The 15228-nt window shown below is 39.2% G+C and overlaps 1 protein-coding gene across 1 annotated transcript in view; it reads right to left on the reverse strand.

The window, feature by feature from the left end:
• LOC149081384 (Ig-like and fibronectin type-III domain-containing protein 1) overlaps window positions 1-15228 on the reverse strand; it is an 83386-nt gene that overhangs the window by 28960 nt on the left and 39198 nt on the right. Inside the window, exons 3-10 of the mRNA XM_089238200.1 lie at window positions 14257-14357; window positions 9993-10098; window positions 5714-5824; window positions 2504-2560; window positions 1853-1984; window positions 725-880; window positions 468-628; window positions 269-343 (exon numbers count right to left, since the gene is read on the reverse strand). Of these exons, the coding sequence (XP_089094326.1) occupies window positions 269-343; window positions 468-628; window positions 725-880; window positions 1853-1984; window positions 2504-2560; window positions 5714-5824; window positions 9993-10098; window positions 14257-14357 (899 nt within the window). The remainder of the gene's footprint in view (window positions 1-268; window positions 344-467; window positions 629-724; window positions 881-1852; window positions 1985-2503; window positions 2561-5713; window positions 5825-9992; window positions 10099-14256; window positions 14358-15228) is intronic.

Below are 15228 nucleotides of genomic sequence, written 5' to 3' on the forward strand. Positions count from 1 at the left end.
GGATCAATGCCTTTTCTTGCGACTGGAAAGGGGGGGGGGGCAACCGACTAAAATCCGCTTCAGTCAATGAAGCATTAAATGCTGTACAATGAAACTTCACGTACTGACTCATGTATTTCCAATCAGTCGCCCAGTGTTACCTTTATACTACATTAACTTATGGACATGAGTGTGGATCGCAGAAAAGCCTGCAAATATGGCATCGAGCTCATGACCTGTTGTTGTAGGATAGCAACATTAGGTGAAATTCATGAAACATCGTACTCACCATGACATTCATGAAAGAATTCACTGAAGGTTCTTCTTTGGCCTCTTGGTTCTTCATCGCTTTCTTCTTGTCGTACTGTAAGGGAAGTATCATTCTTAGTGCTCCAATAGTTTACCATCGAGTACAAACGAGAACTGAATCCCAATTCATTCAAAAACAAAAAAAAAACAAAAAAGGAATCTTCCAAAGATCTTCTCACCATTTCTCCAGCGTCCATGTATTCCAGTTCAATGACAAGAGTGACGTTTATTTGGTAGGTGTCCACCGGGATCTGTTGATGCGGAGCTGACCACTTGACCCTGAGCTCGGTGTCGGAACTCGCCTCGACCGTCAAATCTTTAGGTGGACCAGGGAGAAGCTCTAAAGAGACATGGAAACGGTATTGGTGTGTGTTGTGCGTGTGTATCTCCGTGTTTTAAGTATTTTCGAGCAGAATGTGTGTTCTTAGACACTTACCTATTCCTTCAGCGATACAGGAAAGAGTCGGTATCGTGTAGTCCATGCAGCTGTAGTGCTGCAGGACGGTAGACAACCCGTAATCTCCGGTACAAACGGATCTGCATACTTCGGGTATGTTCTGGCGCACGCAGCAGGGCATGTGGTTACGGCCATCTGGATGAGTAAAGGAGAAGACAAAACCGTTAGTCACGTGATCTAGAAATGCAAATTTATATAGTTGATAAATATCGATTATCCACGGGTTGTTGTCGTTGTCGATCCGAGCACGACCAAGGTCTGTCGCTATTGCGGTATAAGCTCATTGTTCCGGAGGGCGTGATCGTGCCGGAAAAAATTCCAACCGATGACTCGGCCGGGCAGCCCCCTCCACTCCACCAAGTCATCACTCTTATAGCGGCTAGAACGGCTCGGGAATCCCAACCAAGTGGGACGTTGTCAACAGAAAAATCAGCAGTGAAAGAGAGGGCACGTACAAGATACTGTCTCGTCACGTCTCAGTTAAAAGGCGAGTTTCCGATGTGTTGTATAGTTTATGAGTTGCAGGGTCACCGACATGTCCGTGTCCTTGCAGGTTCAATCGTGGTGCTACCTGACCATTGCCGCGAGGATATTGTTCCTTGGTAAGACCTTGCAGTCTCACTCATCCAGGCCCTGCTAAGGGACAAAAAAAAATAATGTGCCCGAGTGGCGTGGTTAGTCCCGTGAAGATGCTCGTCCATCACCGTGAAGGTTACCGTCAGGTCCCAAGTTTTAACCAGTGTAGGAATTTAGATAACAAAATATTTTCCCCAACGAGCTTGAAGCGACCACCGACAGATGGCACCTTCATTTAAAACCCAACTCATTTAAGTACTCTAACGGCAGTAAAATGCACTATAGGGATATGGTTGGTGTGTGGTGAAGGAGCCCCACACGTGTGCGGCCATGAGAGCAATGTCATGGGGTCCCTGCTGCCTCAATATGTTGTCTCACGTACATAAAAAATGCGGGGGGGGGGGGCCCATTGCCCCTCGGAAAAGTGCAAAACAACTAGACATGATTTATTGGTGCTGAAACGGGTCCATACCCACGTAATCTCGTGAGCTGGATAAGTATAATGCATGAAGAGAAGGTAAAAAGTCATACCTGTCAAGCAACGGGTGATGTTCGGTAGGTGGTCCATGCACTGCCATGGGTTAGGATGCCCTCCCATGATGACGGACTGTAAGCTGCAAAAGTCCCTGCAGTTGTCTGGTACGTTATACATCATGCAGCAATCTATGAGTAAAAATCAGAAATCACACAGCATTTTTTCATGATCCGACGCATGTTACTTGCTCATAATGTGTAAGATAAAGTCAATGCACACACGAGATAAAGCTGAGGCCACACTCATGTCCAGCCTGGTCCGATAGTCATTCGCAAACATTTACTTCCAATGGTCGCCTCCCCATTGCTGCAGAGAAGCACCAGCGGTATAGAGTGGCTTCACTCTGGCCCACCCTGGCTCAGCGTTCTTTGGCGAATATTTGCTTCCAGAACACTTTCCGTATTATGACTGTTGGCGTTCTTCGACCAATGTGTGGTCTGGCGGATTGGACGATCGAGAAGGGAGCCGGTTCCTTTGAAGGTCCCGGTCATTCTCTTTGATCATCTTTCCAGTATCTTCCAGCCTTTTGGCGATCATTGCCAATCGTGGAGCGGCCATACTACTCCTCCATGACTAACCTTGAAATGAATACGTCCAGGCTGGACACAAGTGTGGCCTCGACATGAGATAATGATTGATGAACGCACCTGTATAGTTGTGGTCCACTGGAAGGGCTTTGTTCAGGTTTGGGGGTCTTTCGACGACTTCGTTTGGAAAGAAAAATATCGTTAATATGGACATGGAAAGTTCAACACGGTATATAAAAAATATACGTGCGTACAGGCAGGGCCGAACTAGAGGGGGAAGGGGGAGCCTGCCCCGGGTGGTAAAATATGGGGAGGGGGTGGAAATTCTTGGTGGGAACAAAGATCGCCGTTACAAAATTATCGAATTTTAAAGTTGTGGGGGCGGCTGAATCATGTTTGCCCCGGGCGCCAAAAATCATAGTTACTGCCCTACATACAGGGACCGTCTCATCGAGTTTGACGGCCCAGGAAGATTTTTTTGGGGACTCTATGAGTCAAGATTTTCAAAAAAATTTTTACGTGGGAGGAAGAGAAATCCCGAAATCTTTAATAATTATTGAAAGCACTGGAAAGAAATGATTCACTTGCAGAAATAATTTGAGAATTTATGTATATTTAGAATCGATGAAAAAAAAAAACAATTTCGTAATGGATGAGAATTTAGAACTTTTATCGGAATGGATGAGAAATAATTTCCGAATATGAGAGAAAAATACTTTTCCAAATACTCTCTCTCTCAGAAATCATCCGAATGGATGAGAATTCAGAACTAATATCGGAATGGATGAGAAGTTATTCCCGAATGGTAGAGAAATAATTTCCAAATGGACAAGAAGTTATTCCCGAATGGCAGAGAAATAATTCCCGATTGGATGAGAGAGAATTTTCCAATGGACGAGGATTCAGAACTAATATCGGAATGGATGAGAAATAATTTCCGAATGGAAGAGAGAAAAAAATACTTTCCAAATACTCTCTCAGAAATCATCCGAATGGATGAGAATTCAGAACTAATATCGGAATGGATGTGAAGTTATTCCCGAATGGTAGAGAAATAATTCCCAAATGGATGAGAAATAATTCCCAAATGGATGAGAAATAATTCCCAAATGGATGAGAAATAATTCCCAAATGGATGAGAAGTAATTCCGGATTGGATGAGAATTCAGAGATAATATTCGAATGGATGAGAATTCAGAACTAATATCGGAATGGATGAGAAATAATTCCCGAATGGTAGAGAAATAATTCCCGAATGGTAGAGAAATAATTCCCGAATGGTAGAGAAATAATTCCCAAATGGATGAGAAGTAATTCCCGAATGGTAGAGAAATAATTCCCAAATGGATGAGAAGTAATTCCCGATTGGATGACAATTCAGAGATAATATTCGAATGGATGAGAATTCAGAGATAATATTCGAATGGATGAGAATTCAGAGTTAATATTCGAATGGATGAGAATTCAGAGATAATATTCGAATGGATGAGAATTCAGAGTTAATATTCGAATGGATGAGAATTCAGAGATAATATTCGAATGGATGAGAATTCAGAGATAATATTCGAATGGATGAGAATTCAGAGATGATAACTGAATGGATGAGAACTCAGAGATGATATCCGAATGAATGAGAACCCAGAATTAATATCGGAATGAATGAGAAATAATTCCCGAATAGATTAGAATTCAGAGACAATATTCGAATGGATTAGAATTCGGAGATAATATCGGAACGGATAAGAAAAATAATTTTCGAATAGATAAGAATTCAGAATTGATGAAAAAATAATTTTAGAATAGATAAGAATTCAGAATTGATGAAAAAATAATTTTAGAATGAATGAGAAATCAGAATTGATGAAAAAATAATTTTAGAATGAATGAGAAATCAGAATTGATTTCTGAATGGATGAGTTAAAATTCAGAATTGATTTCTGAATGGATGAGTTAAAATTCAGAATTGATGAAAGAATGGATGAGTTAAAATTCAGAATTGATGAAAGAATGGATGAGTTAAAATTCAGAATTGATTTCTGAATGGATGAGTTAAAATTCAGAATTGATGAAAGAATGGATGAGTTAAAATTCAGAATTGATTTCTGAATGAATGAGTTAAAATTCAGAATTGATTTCTGAATGGATGAGTTAAAATTCAGAATTGATGAAAGAATGGATGAGTTAAAATTCAGAATTGATGAAAGAATGGATGAGTTAAAATTCAAAATTGATTTCTGAATGGATGAGTTAAAATTCAGAATTGATGAAAGAATGGATGAGTTAAAATTCAGAATTGATTTCTGAATGAATGAGTTAAAATTCAGAATTTATTTCTGAATGGATGAGTTAAAATTCAGAATTGATTTCTGAATGGATGAGTTAAAATTCGGAATTGATTTCTGAATGGATGAGTTAAAATTCAGAATTGTTAAAATTCAGAATTGATTTCTGAATGGATGAGTTAAAATTCAGAATTGATTTCTGAATGGATGAGTTAAAATTCAGAATTGATGAAAGAATGGATGAGTTAAAATTCAGAATTGATTTCCGAATGAATGAGTTAAAATTCAGAATTGATTTCCGAATAGATGAGTTAAAATTCAGAATTGATGAAAGAATGGATGAGTTAAAATTCAGAATTGATTTCTGAATGGATGAGTTAAAATTCAGAATTGATTTCTGAATGGATGAGTTAAAATTCAGAATTGATTTCCGAATGGATGAGTTAAAATTCAGAATTGATTTCCGAATGAATGAGTTAAAATTCAGAATTGATTTCCGAATGGATGAGTTAAAATTCAGAATTGATGAAAGAATGGATGAGTTAAAATTCAGAATTGATTTCCGAATGAATGAGTTAAAATTCAGAATTGATTTCCGAATGGATGAGTTAAAATTCAGAATTGATGAAAGAATGGATGAGTTAAAATTCAGAATTGATTTCCGAATGAATGAGTTAAAATTCAGAATTGATTTCCGAATGAATGAGTTAAAATTCAGAATTGATTTCTGAATGAATGAGTTAAAATTCAGAATTGATTTCTGAATGGATGAGTTAAAATTCAGAATTGATAAAAGAAATAAGGATGAAAATTCAGAAATAATTTTCAGAATTAATGGAACAAATAAGGATGGAAATTCAGACTTTTCCCTTGAGGGCCGGGACCAACCAGTACTCACATAAAACCTGTTAAGACGCTACTGGGTACATAAAACAATAAAAGTCGATGGCGGGGAAGGAAGTAAATAATTTAATCTCAAAGAAACCATCGTAAAATAATAAGAAGAATAGTTTTATTCAGTTGTAATTTGTAATTTCGAGATACTCACCCGAGAGTAGCCTGAAAATTTGCATCCTGGGATTCGTGTTGACTTCACATATGTACCTGCCGGAGTCGTTGACCTGCGCCGGCCTGATCTGTAAAACCCACGTGTCGTGGCCTGGAAATAAGAGCCCACATATACTTCGGAAAATTTATCATTGGAGCAAAAATGACAAATATCATACAGTTTATGCTATGAAAAGTGACATTTTTTTTTTCATTTTACTTTTTACTGACTGACTGAGGTTGATGCGTTTTCTCAAGGTGTACCGAGTCTATAGACTCCTTTGAGCTTTCTTGTTCGAATACTGCTCCGTACCTGGATGATAAGATTAACTATTGTTTGTGTGTGATAGGTCGGTGTGCGAGTGTACGCATGTAAAAGAGGTGTGCAATAAAAGATTAATGAAATATACAGCCTGTACTCGGAGAGTCGGTATAAATCAAATCAATTGTCAAATCAATTGCGAAAATATGAATTGGATAAGTTTTGGCTTACTTATCACAGAAAAATTGGAGAGCTAACGTTGAAAAAGTCAAGAAATATCTACTAGATGTTATGATCTACAGAAACAACTACGAACGATGCTATTGCGTAAAATCCATAAACTCCAAAACATTGATCAACTACTGCATTTTGTTGACTAGGCCAATGATTTTCATATCCGAATACAGAATCAAACTATCAATTATTTGAGCTAATAATTGACAAATGTGCGCGGAACCCTCCGCCTTATGCTTCGGCAGTATAACCACAGTGTATATATTACTGCCGAAACCAAAAATTTGCCACTTCGCAAACTGGTCAGTCAGGTTGACCCGGCAAATGTACGAAATTCGGGCTTTCTCCCGGGTTTCGGCTATCCCCTAAATATCGATCCCTATGATTCGGAGTCATCACCGCGTTGGCGTATTATTTCGTGATAATTATGGCCATTTATAATTAGCCATGGCAACCCCTCAACGATCAAAGGAATCTGAATATCCATATCCGAGTGATCCATACATAGGGAACGACATAAGAAGCGCTGGCGAAAGCCTGAATTTCTGACATTGGCCGGATCAACTGGGCCGGCCAGTTCGCGAAGTGGCCAACTTCGGACTCTCTCTCTCTTTGTCAGTAATACACATATATTCATTGCAATAAATACGGGTAGCAGCGCTCAGTATATATGCGACACAGTACCTTCAATTAATGAAGAAAGAATTAGAACTACTGACACTTTTTGACACAATTAATCCAATTCACTAACCCACATCAGGCCAGAATGTGTTCATAGGTCTCGAAGAAACCTCAACACACATCGCTCCTACAGGATAAGGCGAGATGTTTGATATTCTGATGATTCGGCCCCTGTCGAAATAGCCTCAACAAAGTTTGGCTAAATAGTTATGTGAATGGTTTCAATTCCCAGATCTTTCATTACGGGGTCATTCAAGTATTACGTCAACATCGATGGGAGGAGGGGAGGGGGAAGGGTTTCGGATTTGCTGACTTTTGATGGGAAGGGGGAAGGGGGTTTGGATTTTGCTTACGTCATCAACCACAATTTATGAAAATATTAAATATTTTTAATGGCATCTTACTCGGTGCGCCAAAAACGAGAAAAAACCTTTCGATAGTTTGTGGGCACTTGAAGTAACATTCCCTCCCCACTATTGATAAGTGCCCTACAGAGCCACTTTAGTGATCTCTAAATGTTTCACGGATCCAAGTGATCTCGAAATGTGCCCGGGCCCCTTAAGTGCTCTGAAACTGGGCCACGAATCGCTCAAATGATCCGTAATTATATGCCGCGGATCACTTAAATAATCTGAGAATGCACCGCGGGTAACTTGAGCGATGTAGAACCGCACTGGGGGCCACTTAAGTGCTCTAAAACTACGTCACATGCCACTCAAGGGATCACTGAATGTATCACGGATCACTTAAGTGTTCTGGAACTGTGCCCCGGGTCATTTAAGTGATCTGAAAATGTGCCCCGGGCCGCTTAAATGCTCTGGAATTGTACCACGGGGGCACTTAAGCGATCTGTAAAAATGTGTCCCTTAGTTCATTTTTACAAAATTATTTTCGAGGAGGGCAGGCCGCATCAGATAACCCCCAGGGCCGTATTTGGTCCACGGGCCAAGGGGGTTTATGCGATTTATCATTCTATGGCTTACGTAATACTTGAACGGCCCCCAAATTGGTGATACAGAAATTTCAGTTTCAAATGGAGTTTGATAGGCGTTTCAGAAGACGAGATTAAAAATTTATTGTCTCCACCGTGAAAACATCACAATTTTCATATTCCTATAAATTTTTATTTAGCATCCTTATTTTTATAAGCATTTTTTTTTCAGCCACTTCGTTGGGCAGTTTGACAGTTGTAGCGTTAATAATTGTGTTTAGAAAGCATCAGCTCCTCTCTTAACAAGTACTATCCAAGAAGATTTTCCAGGAAAACAAGCAACAGTATAAAGATTTGAAGTAGTTTCGAAATCAGTGATTAACCTAAAATAACTGATTTAAAAATGTGAAGAAACTCCCAAGATTTGACAAATACCTCCAGTCCATCTTAACACACTTGCTTAATTTATTCTTATATTTGTTTAATATCTAACAAATAGGTGTATGAAATGAAGAAAAGATATTTCTATAGAATCAGTTAATATGTACACTGGTGAAATAAATTAAGAGAATTTGCATATTTTACCGAATTTCACGAAAAGAACTGAACTGAATGTAAAACCACTGCTTCTAGACAAAAATGCAAATCTTGTACGTCAAATACGTAAGCGTGCACGTGTGTGTAGGCGGAGCCAGTAGAGAAACAGGCTTTATAAGCGCGCGTAAGTTAAGACGCATTTCGTTCGCCAGCACACCTCGGCGAATTTCTTGGTGTTATTTTGCAGCAATCGGTTAATTTCGAATTGTAACAGTAAAAATGAGTAACCACCAACGTTTAGATGATGGAATGAGGTGGCGAATTGCGGGGAGGCTAGAAGCAGGCCAATCTCAAGTCCAGATTTGCAGAGAGTTCAATTTAACGCCCGGCGTCGTGTGTAACTTATGGAAACAGTTCCAGGATACCGGATTCATCGAGAGGCAAGGTCGTCCAAGAGCCACGGCGGCCAGAGAAGATCGCCATTTGTCGATTATAGCGAGGCGTAACAGGAGTGCTACAGCTTCTCAGCTCTCTCGTGACTTGTATGCAGCCACAGGAACCCGTGTATCAAGGGTAACTGTTTCCAAAAGACTTCAGGAGAGAGGGTTGTTTGCAAGAAGACCTGCTGTTTGCGTCCCGCTCACTTCTACGGGCAGGAGAATCCGTTTATCATGGTGCATAGAGATTGGAGTATGGATCAATGGGCGACCGTTCTCTTCACTGATGAGTCCCGGTTCAGCCTAAGCACCGATTCTCGCCGTACGTTTATATGGGGAGAACCAGGGACCCGCTACCTACCCTCCAATGTCCGCGAAATCGACCATTATGCCGGAGGAGGTTTAATGGTCTGGGCAGGCATCATGTTGGATGGCCGCACACCTCTCCATGTCTTTGAAAGAGGCACTGTGACTGGTGTGAGGTCTTGGAGACCTATGTTCGCCTTTTCAGGGGTGCAGTTGGCCCTGAGTACATTTTAATGGACGATAACGCGAAGCCACATAGATCTCTTCTGCTCGACGATTTTCTAGAGAGTGAGGATATTCGCCGGATGGATTGGCCAGCCAGATTTCCAGACCTTAACCCTATAGAGCATGTCTGGGACGCTCTGGGGAGGGCAATTGCAACTCGCAACCCCCCTCCGGGAACCATCCAGGTAATGAAAACAGCGTTGCTGAACGAGTGGGACCAATTGCCACAGGAAATGATAAACTGCCTTATTTCAGGTATGAAATCACGCTGCGAGACCTGTACATCTGTAAGAGGGGACCATACCCTCTATTAACCCATTTTTTTGTTTATTCTGCAACCGCTGTTTCATACCTTCCGACTCCAACGAATTACAATTATCGAATGGTTAATTGTTTTGCATTGTATCAATGTATGTACATATCAAGTTTCATTAAAATCGTTACAGTAGTTCTAGAGATAATCGACCAAGTCTGCAAATTCTCTTAATTTCTCACACCAGTGTAATTACGAAAAAAGATTGAATTGAAATTTGGTTAAAAAATCGATCAAAAAATTTCTGATCAACCAGTTAAAAATTCTAATCGATTCCCAATTTGATTATTTTCCAAGAGGAAATTAATGACTTGAAAATGTGCATAAAATATATTTATGTGTCGTATGTCATACCTGGCTGGTGGAGTAGAGCAAACCTCGAGTCTGGAATAATTCGAACTTCACCGGCGCTGAGGATTTTAGTCTGGTTGGACCCGGGCACAGCCCGACGCCAGATTATCTGCGTGAAAATTGTTATTAGACACCACTTTCAATGGTGGACATTTTTTATGATAAATCAATTTTTACTCTCAAGAAAGTAATCTTAATTTTCATTCGTTAAAAACAAATTTTTTTTTTTTAAAAATCATACATTTAAACGAAACTTTAAAATATTTAATTAATTTAAAATTAAAAATTTCATTCATTAAAAATCGATTTAAAAATTTCATTCCTTAAAAAAAAAATGTTACTAATTCATTTAAAAATTTTACTCATTCATTTTAAAAGATAAATAAGGTGTCTCTTAAATTGTAAAAATATATAGAATAATCAAAAAATGTTGGGAATTGGAATATTTGAATGCAAAAGATGACGTCAGTGTCCGCTTATCCATACAAAGATTTTTAACAACTGGCTGTCGCGAAGATGAATTTTTGGAAAGAGAGAAAATTCAACCGCCTTTGCGGGGAATCGAACCCACTTCCTTTCGCTTTCCGGATGAACGCACTAGGCCAGTGGTTCTCAACATTTAGGAGCGCACGGCCTGGTTGGTTTCGTTTTTGTGAGTGGAAGCCCGGCCACACACACAACTATAATGTGGTATAAAATGAAAAAAATGAAACGGTGAAGAGTTCACGGCCCGACGGTTGAGAAACACTGCACTAGACTACAAAGGCAACGAATCTCTCAATCTTTCCTTGGAGCTCGTGTGCACTGAAAGGGGACCGTACATGGACGGCCGAACCTGACGCGGGCCAAGCTCACAGAAAGGACGTGGGCTCAATTCCTCGCGCAAAGGCAGTTGCATTTTCTCTCTTTCCAAAAAATTCATCTTCGCAACGGTCAGTTGTTAAAAACCTTTGTATGGATAGCGGAGAGTGACGTCATACTTCATAAGTCGCTATTTGGTGGAAGCGTCAGCAATTGCGAGCTTGGCCCGACCGTCCGTGTACGGTCCCTTTCAGTGCGCACGAGCTCCAAGGAAAGATTTGGAGATTCGTTGCCTTTGTAGTCTAGTGCAATGTTTCTCAACCACCGGGCCCTGACATCAGTTTTATCCACTGATGTCACTCAACATAACAATGAAAACTTCATATAAACGCCAGTAACAGGAAAATTCAGAAATGAGCGTATTAATCGTACACCCTGCATTTTATAGGACTCTGATTCACTTTCATGCAGCGTCCTCTGTCGACAAAAACTTGAACAAACTTTTTCCGTACAAAAAAAAAAACAAAAAAAACACACAACAACATCTTATGAGAATAACTTCTACGCAAACCGCATTCAAATATACCGATTCCTTCAATTTTTATGGGGCAACCTGTGCATAAGATTTCCGTTCAATTCAATAGATGTACGAAAATTTCATTCATTTATAAAAACTTAAAGAGAAATCGTAGTTTTTTATTAATTGAAAATTTTTCTCATCAAAAACAAAAGTTTCGTTCTTCAAGCAAGAAATTTAGATATTAAAAGAATTAATAATTAATATCAATTTATTAAAAATTAATTTATACATTATTATAAAAGAAAATTTAACCGGAGTTTTGTTTCTCGTAATAATTCAATCAATTCAATAAATTAAATAATAAATTGCATCAATTCTCTTCGTCTTAAGTTTTCGGAAAATTTTTCATATCTAAGAGAGAAAACCGTTTCGAAAATCTCCAAAAAAATTTTCCCAAGCTACAATTAAAAGGGAATTAATTAATTAATTAATTAATTAATTAATTAATTTTAACAATTAATTTCAATTACGATACGATTTTTTTCTTCTTCCCATTCCTCTTACAGGAATTTGGAACCTGTCAAATCATAGGTTGCTGCGTGAATTCATAATGGCTAATACCAGTATCGTAACTAGGTAGGTGCACCCGCACAGGGCCCACTTGGAAGGGGGGGGGCATATTCTGGGCCCAAGAGTGGGCCAGAAGGGGGCCTAAATGCAAATTCTTGCACAGGGCACAGGAATGGCTAGTTACGGCACTGGTTAATACCATAATAAGGGCTGTTTTTCATGACGCGTTGCCACCGTGACTCACGGAGACGAAAAAAAATGTTATATAATTACGAGAAAAAAAAATTGGATTAAAATTTGGTTAATCGATCAAAAATTTTTGATTAACCAGTAAAAAATTTTAATCGATTTCCCCAAGCCCTAGTTTTATTATTTTCAAGAGAAATCGAAGACCTGAAAATGTGCGTAAAATATTTATGTTTCGTCATACCTGAGTCACGGTGGCAATGGCCGGAGTCGGTACCAGTTGACGTTAATGCGTGACGTCACTGATCTGACGGAACCGAGTTTTTCACTGTGTTTCATAGATTTGTCCCGTTTTTTTTTTTGTTTTTTTTCAACGAAGCAAATTTGGATTTGCAATCTTTACTGAGATAACGAATGGAAATAATTTTCATCAGTTATAAATTATGTTTTTTTGAATGATAATTACGCTATAACTATTCATCTGAATATAATTGTCATGTTCTACATTAGCTTCTATTCGTAAACTACATTTCAATTCATTGCGATTTACCGTAATTATTCATTGCCAACTAATTGATAATTTTTTTTTTAGCGATAACTTGCGATTTCGCCGACTTATGGCAACGTTTTTGGTGAAAATTGCCGATGTTCCTTTCTTTTTTTTTTACCGTATCTGAACTCCCATTTCCCATGTTTTTCTGAGTGACGCTAGGATTTTAAGCATTTCATCGCCAATTTGGCGTATTTTTCCGTGATAATTACAGTATGCCCACGTTAGCTGTGGCAGGCAACCCATCATATCGCAGTCACGATGCAGTAATCATTTTTTTTTTCCCCTTCGAAATTTGACAGAAAAACCGTTTGTCTATATTATTATGCTAATAGTTTTCCCTCTCAAATTTCTTTTTTGCCTCTCGTCACATAAAGCTAATCCGCTACAGATACTATATATGTATGACACGTTGGCGATGGAAAAAAAAATGGTTTCTGTGCCTACCTGAGATCGTCTTGCATTGGCACATCGAACATTTGACCAGAAATCCCCGGCCACTTCACGAATTGGCCGGCCAAAGCTCGAATCAATTTCAATGTTATTGCTATTATTATTGTTACAAAACATATAAATCAAAAAGAAAGAATTCATCAAGGGATCCTATAGGATCCATACTGTTGGACACACCAATTTCATAAGGGTACAATCATTTCCAATAGTTGAATCAAGTATATAATTTATGTAACATCCATTAAAATGAAAAACTAACGAGAAAAACAAAATGAGGGATGGGGTGGGGGAGAAAACAGAGTAATATCTATAAACATAATAGGTTGTTATATAGTCATGATTTGCATGAATATTGATATTTATTGGTGAATCTGCTGTTTAACAATTTAAAATATAATGATATTAATAACAATAATGACATTTTATTGAAATCGTTCGATTAAAAAGTCCGACATTCAAAATCATTTCTGAAAATCGGACTTTGGCCAAAACTCTCGGTCAGTTCCCGAAGTGGCCGGCCCCTTCGCGAATTAGCCTCACTTCGGGATTTGGCAGTAAGAGAGACTATAAAAAGATTATAAAAATACCACACGCACGTACCAGGGACACTAAAACAGCACTGTAACGAGAAATCGCTCACTTAAAAAAAGAAGAAAAAAAACTAAAATACTAAGTAAGACACTTCAATCAGCACCTCCTAGAGATAGAAGGCCACCGCAGTCTGCTTGTGACGTCAGTAAGTAGTCCATTTCCCCCTCGGAATATTCAGGGAAAAATAATTTCCTGCCAGTATCATCGTTGTGAGGAAAAGAAATGATCGGGCTCAGAACTGGCGATTTTCTATGCCCCACATCCAATCACTATGCGGTATTTGTGAGCCAATCAGGGAGATTCTACGCCAAAATAAGAAGAAACGAAACAGGATGCTGTGTTTCAAAATGTGGCAAACTTGCTAGGTAGTTCTGAATGACGTTTATGGCAAACAGTGCAGAGGACTTCTATCTCTAGGAGGTGCTGATTGAAGCAGCACCTTATCATATAGCCTCGAAATAAATCGACTGTTTTACTTCATTGAATAATCCGTTCAGGGGGAATTTAATCGCACACAAGATAATTTTCTACATTGCAACGAACTAGTGTCTGAATACATTTTACATGAATAACAGATTTATCGTGTCTATACTTACAGTGTAATTGCTGAGGTTTTTGACAACACAGTCCATCAACACCGAGTCCCCGGCGATGGCGAGTAACGGTTCCAACGGCGTGTCTTCTAACGTAGGAGCACCTGCAAAACAAAAATCAGGCTGTATTTAAAATTACGAAATACTATTTAGGACCATTTACAATGGCTTAGTTACAGTGGTCAAACACTACGGAGCCCCTTAAAAATCTCGGAACCCGGAGAGCTTCCAAAGGAGAAAACTTTCTTGTTACACTGATAACTCGCAAAGCTGTTCTTTGGTAGAATTTCAAAGAGATAGTGTCGTGTTTATATAAAAAAAAATCCAGACCACTTGAATGGTTAACCTAGACAGTGTGCAAGCATGTGAGTGACCAAAACAATGTGCAAGCATGTGAGTGACCAAAACAATGTGCAAGCATGTGAGTGACCAAAACAATGTGCAAGCATGTGAGTGACCAAAACAATGTGCAAGCATGTGAGTGACCAAAACAATGACCTACAGGAAGTGAAAGCTCGCGAATGGCCGAAAAAGTGACTTAAGGCTAAAACACACTACACTGACATAACATGGTAATCGCGTCACGTGAGTGTAATGTGTTTTGGCCTTTAGACAGAGGCATATTTACGGTGTGTGTGCGGGGGGGGAGGGGCTAAGCTAGCTATAGTCCAGGGCAGCTAATCTGGAGGAATAATTAGGCAAAAAAACAACAAGAATAGAATGGATGAAGGCGGCAAAATTTGTAAATAAATGCCTGCAGGCGAAAAAACTGTGGATCCACCTCCGGACGCCCCCCCCCCCCTTCATCGGTGGGCCCTAAAATTATGTGGGCCATGCCAATTTCTCGAATTCCCGCGCGGAAAAATGAGACATTTGCGCAAGCGCGACGCACTATTTATCATACAAACTGATAAATCCCATTATCGTGGAGTGTCCCTGTACACCATAGAAGGTCCTCCAAACCATGCTTGGTGA

This window comes from Pholcus phalangioides, unplaced genomic scaffold (genome assembly GCF_987345545.1).
Source record: "Pholcus phalangioides strain wild (caught in Gottingen) unplaced genomic scaffold, Ppha-v1.0 ptg000010l_1, whole genome shotgun sequence".
Lineage (NCBI taxonomy): Eukaryota > Metazoa > Arthropoda > Arachnida > Araneae > Pholcidae > Pholcus > Pholcus phalangioides.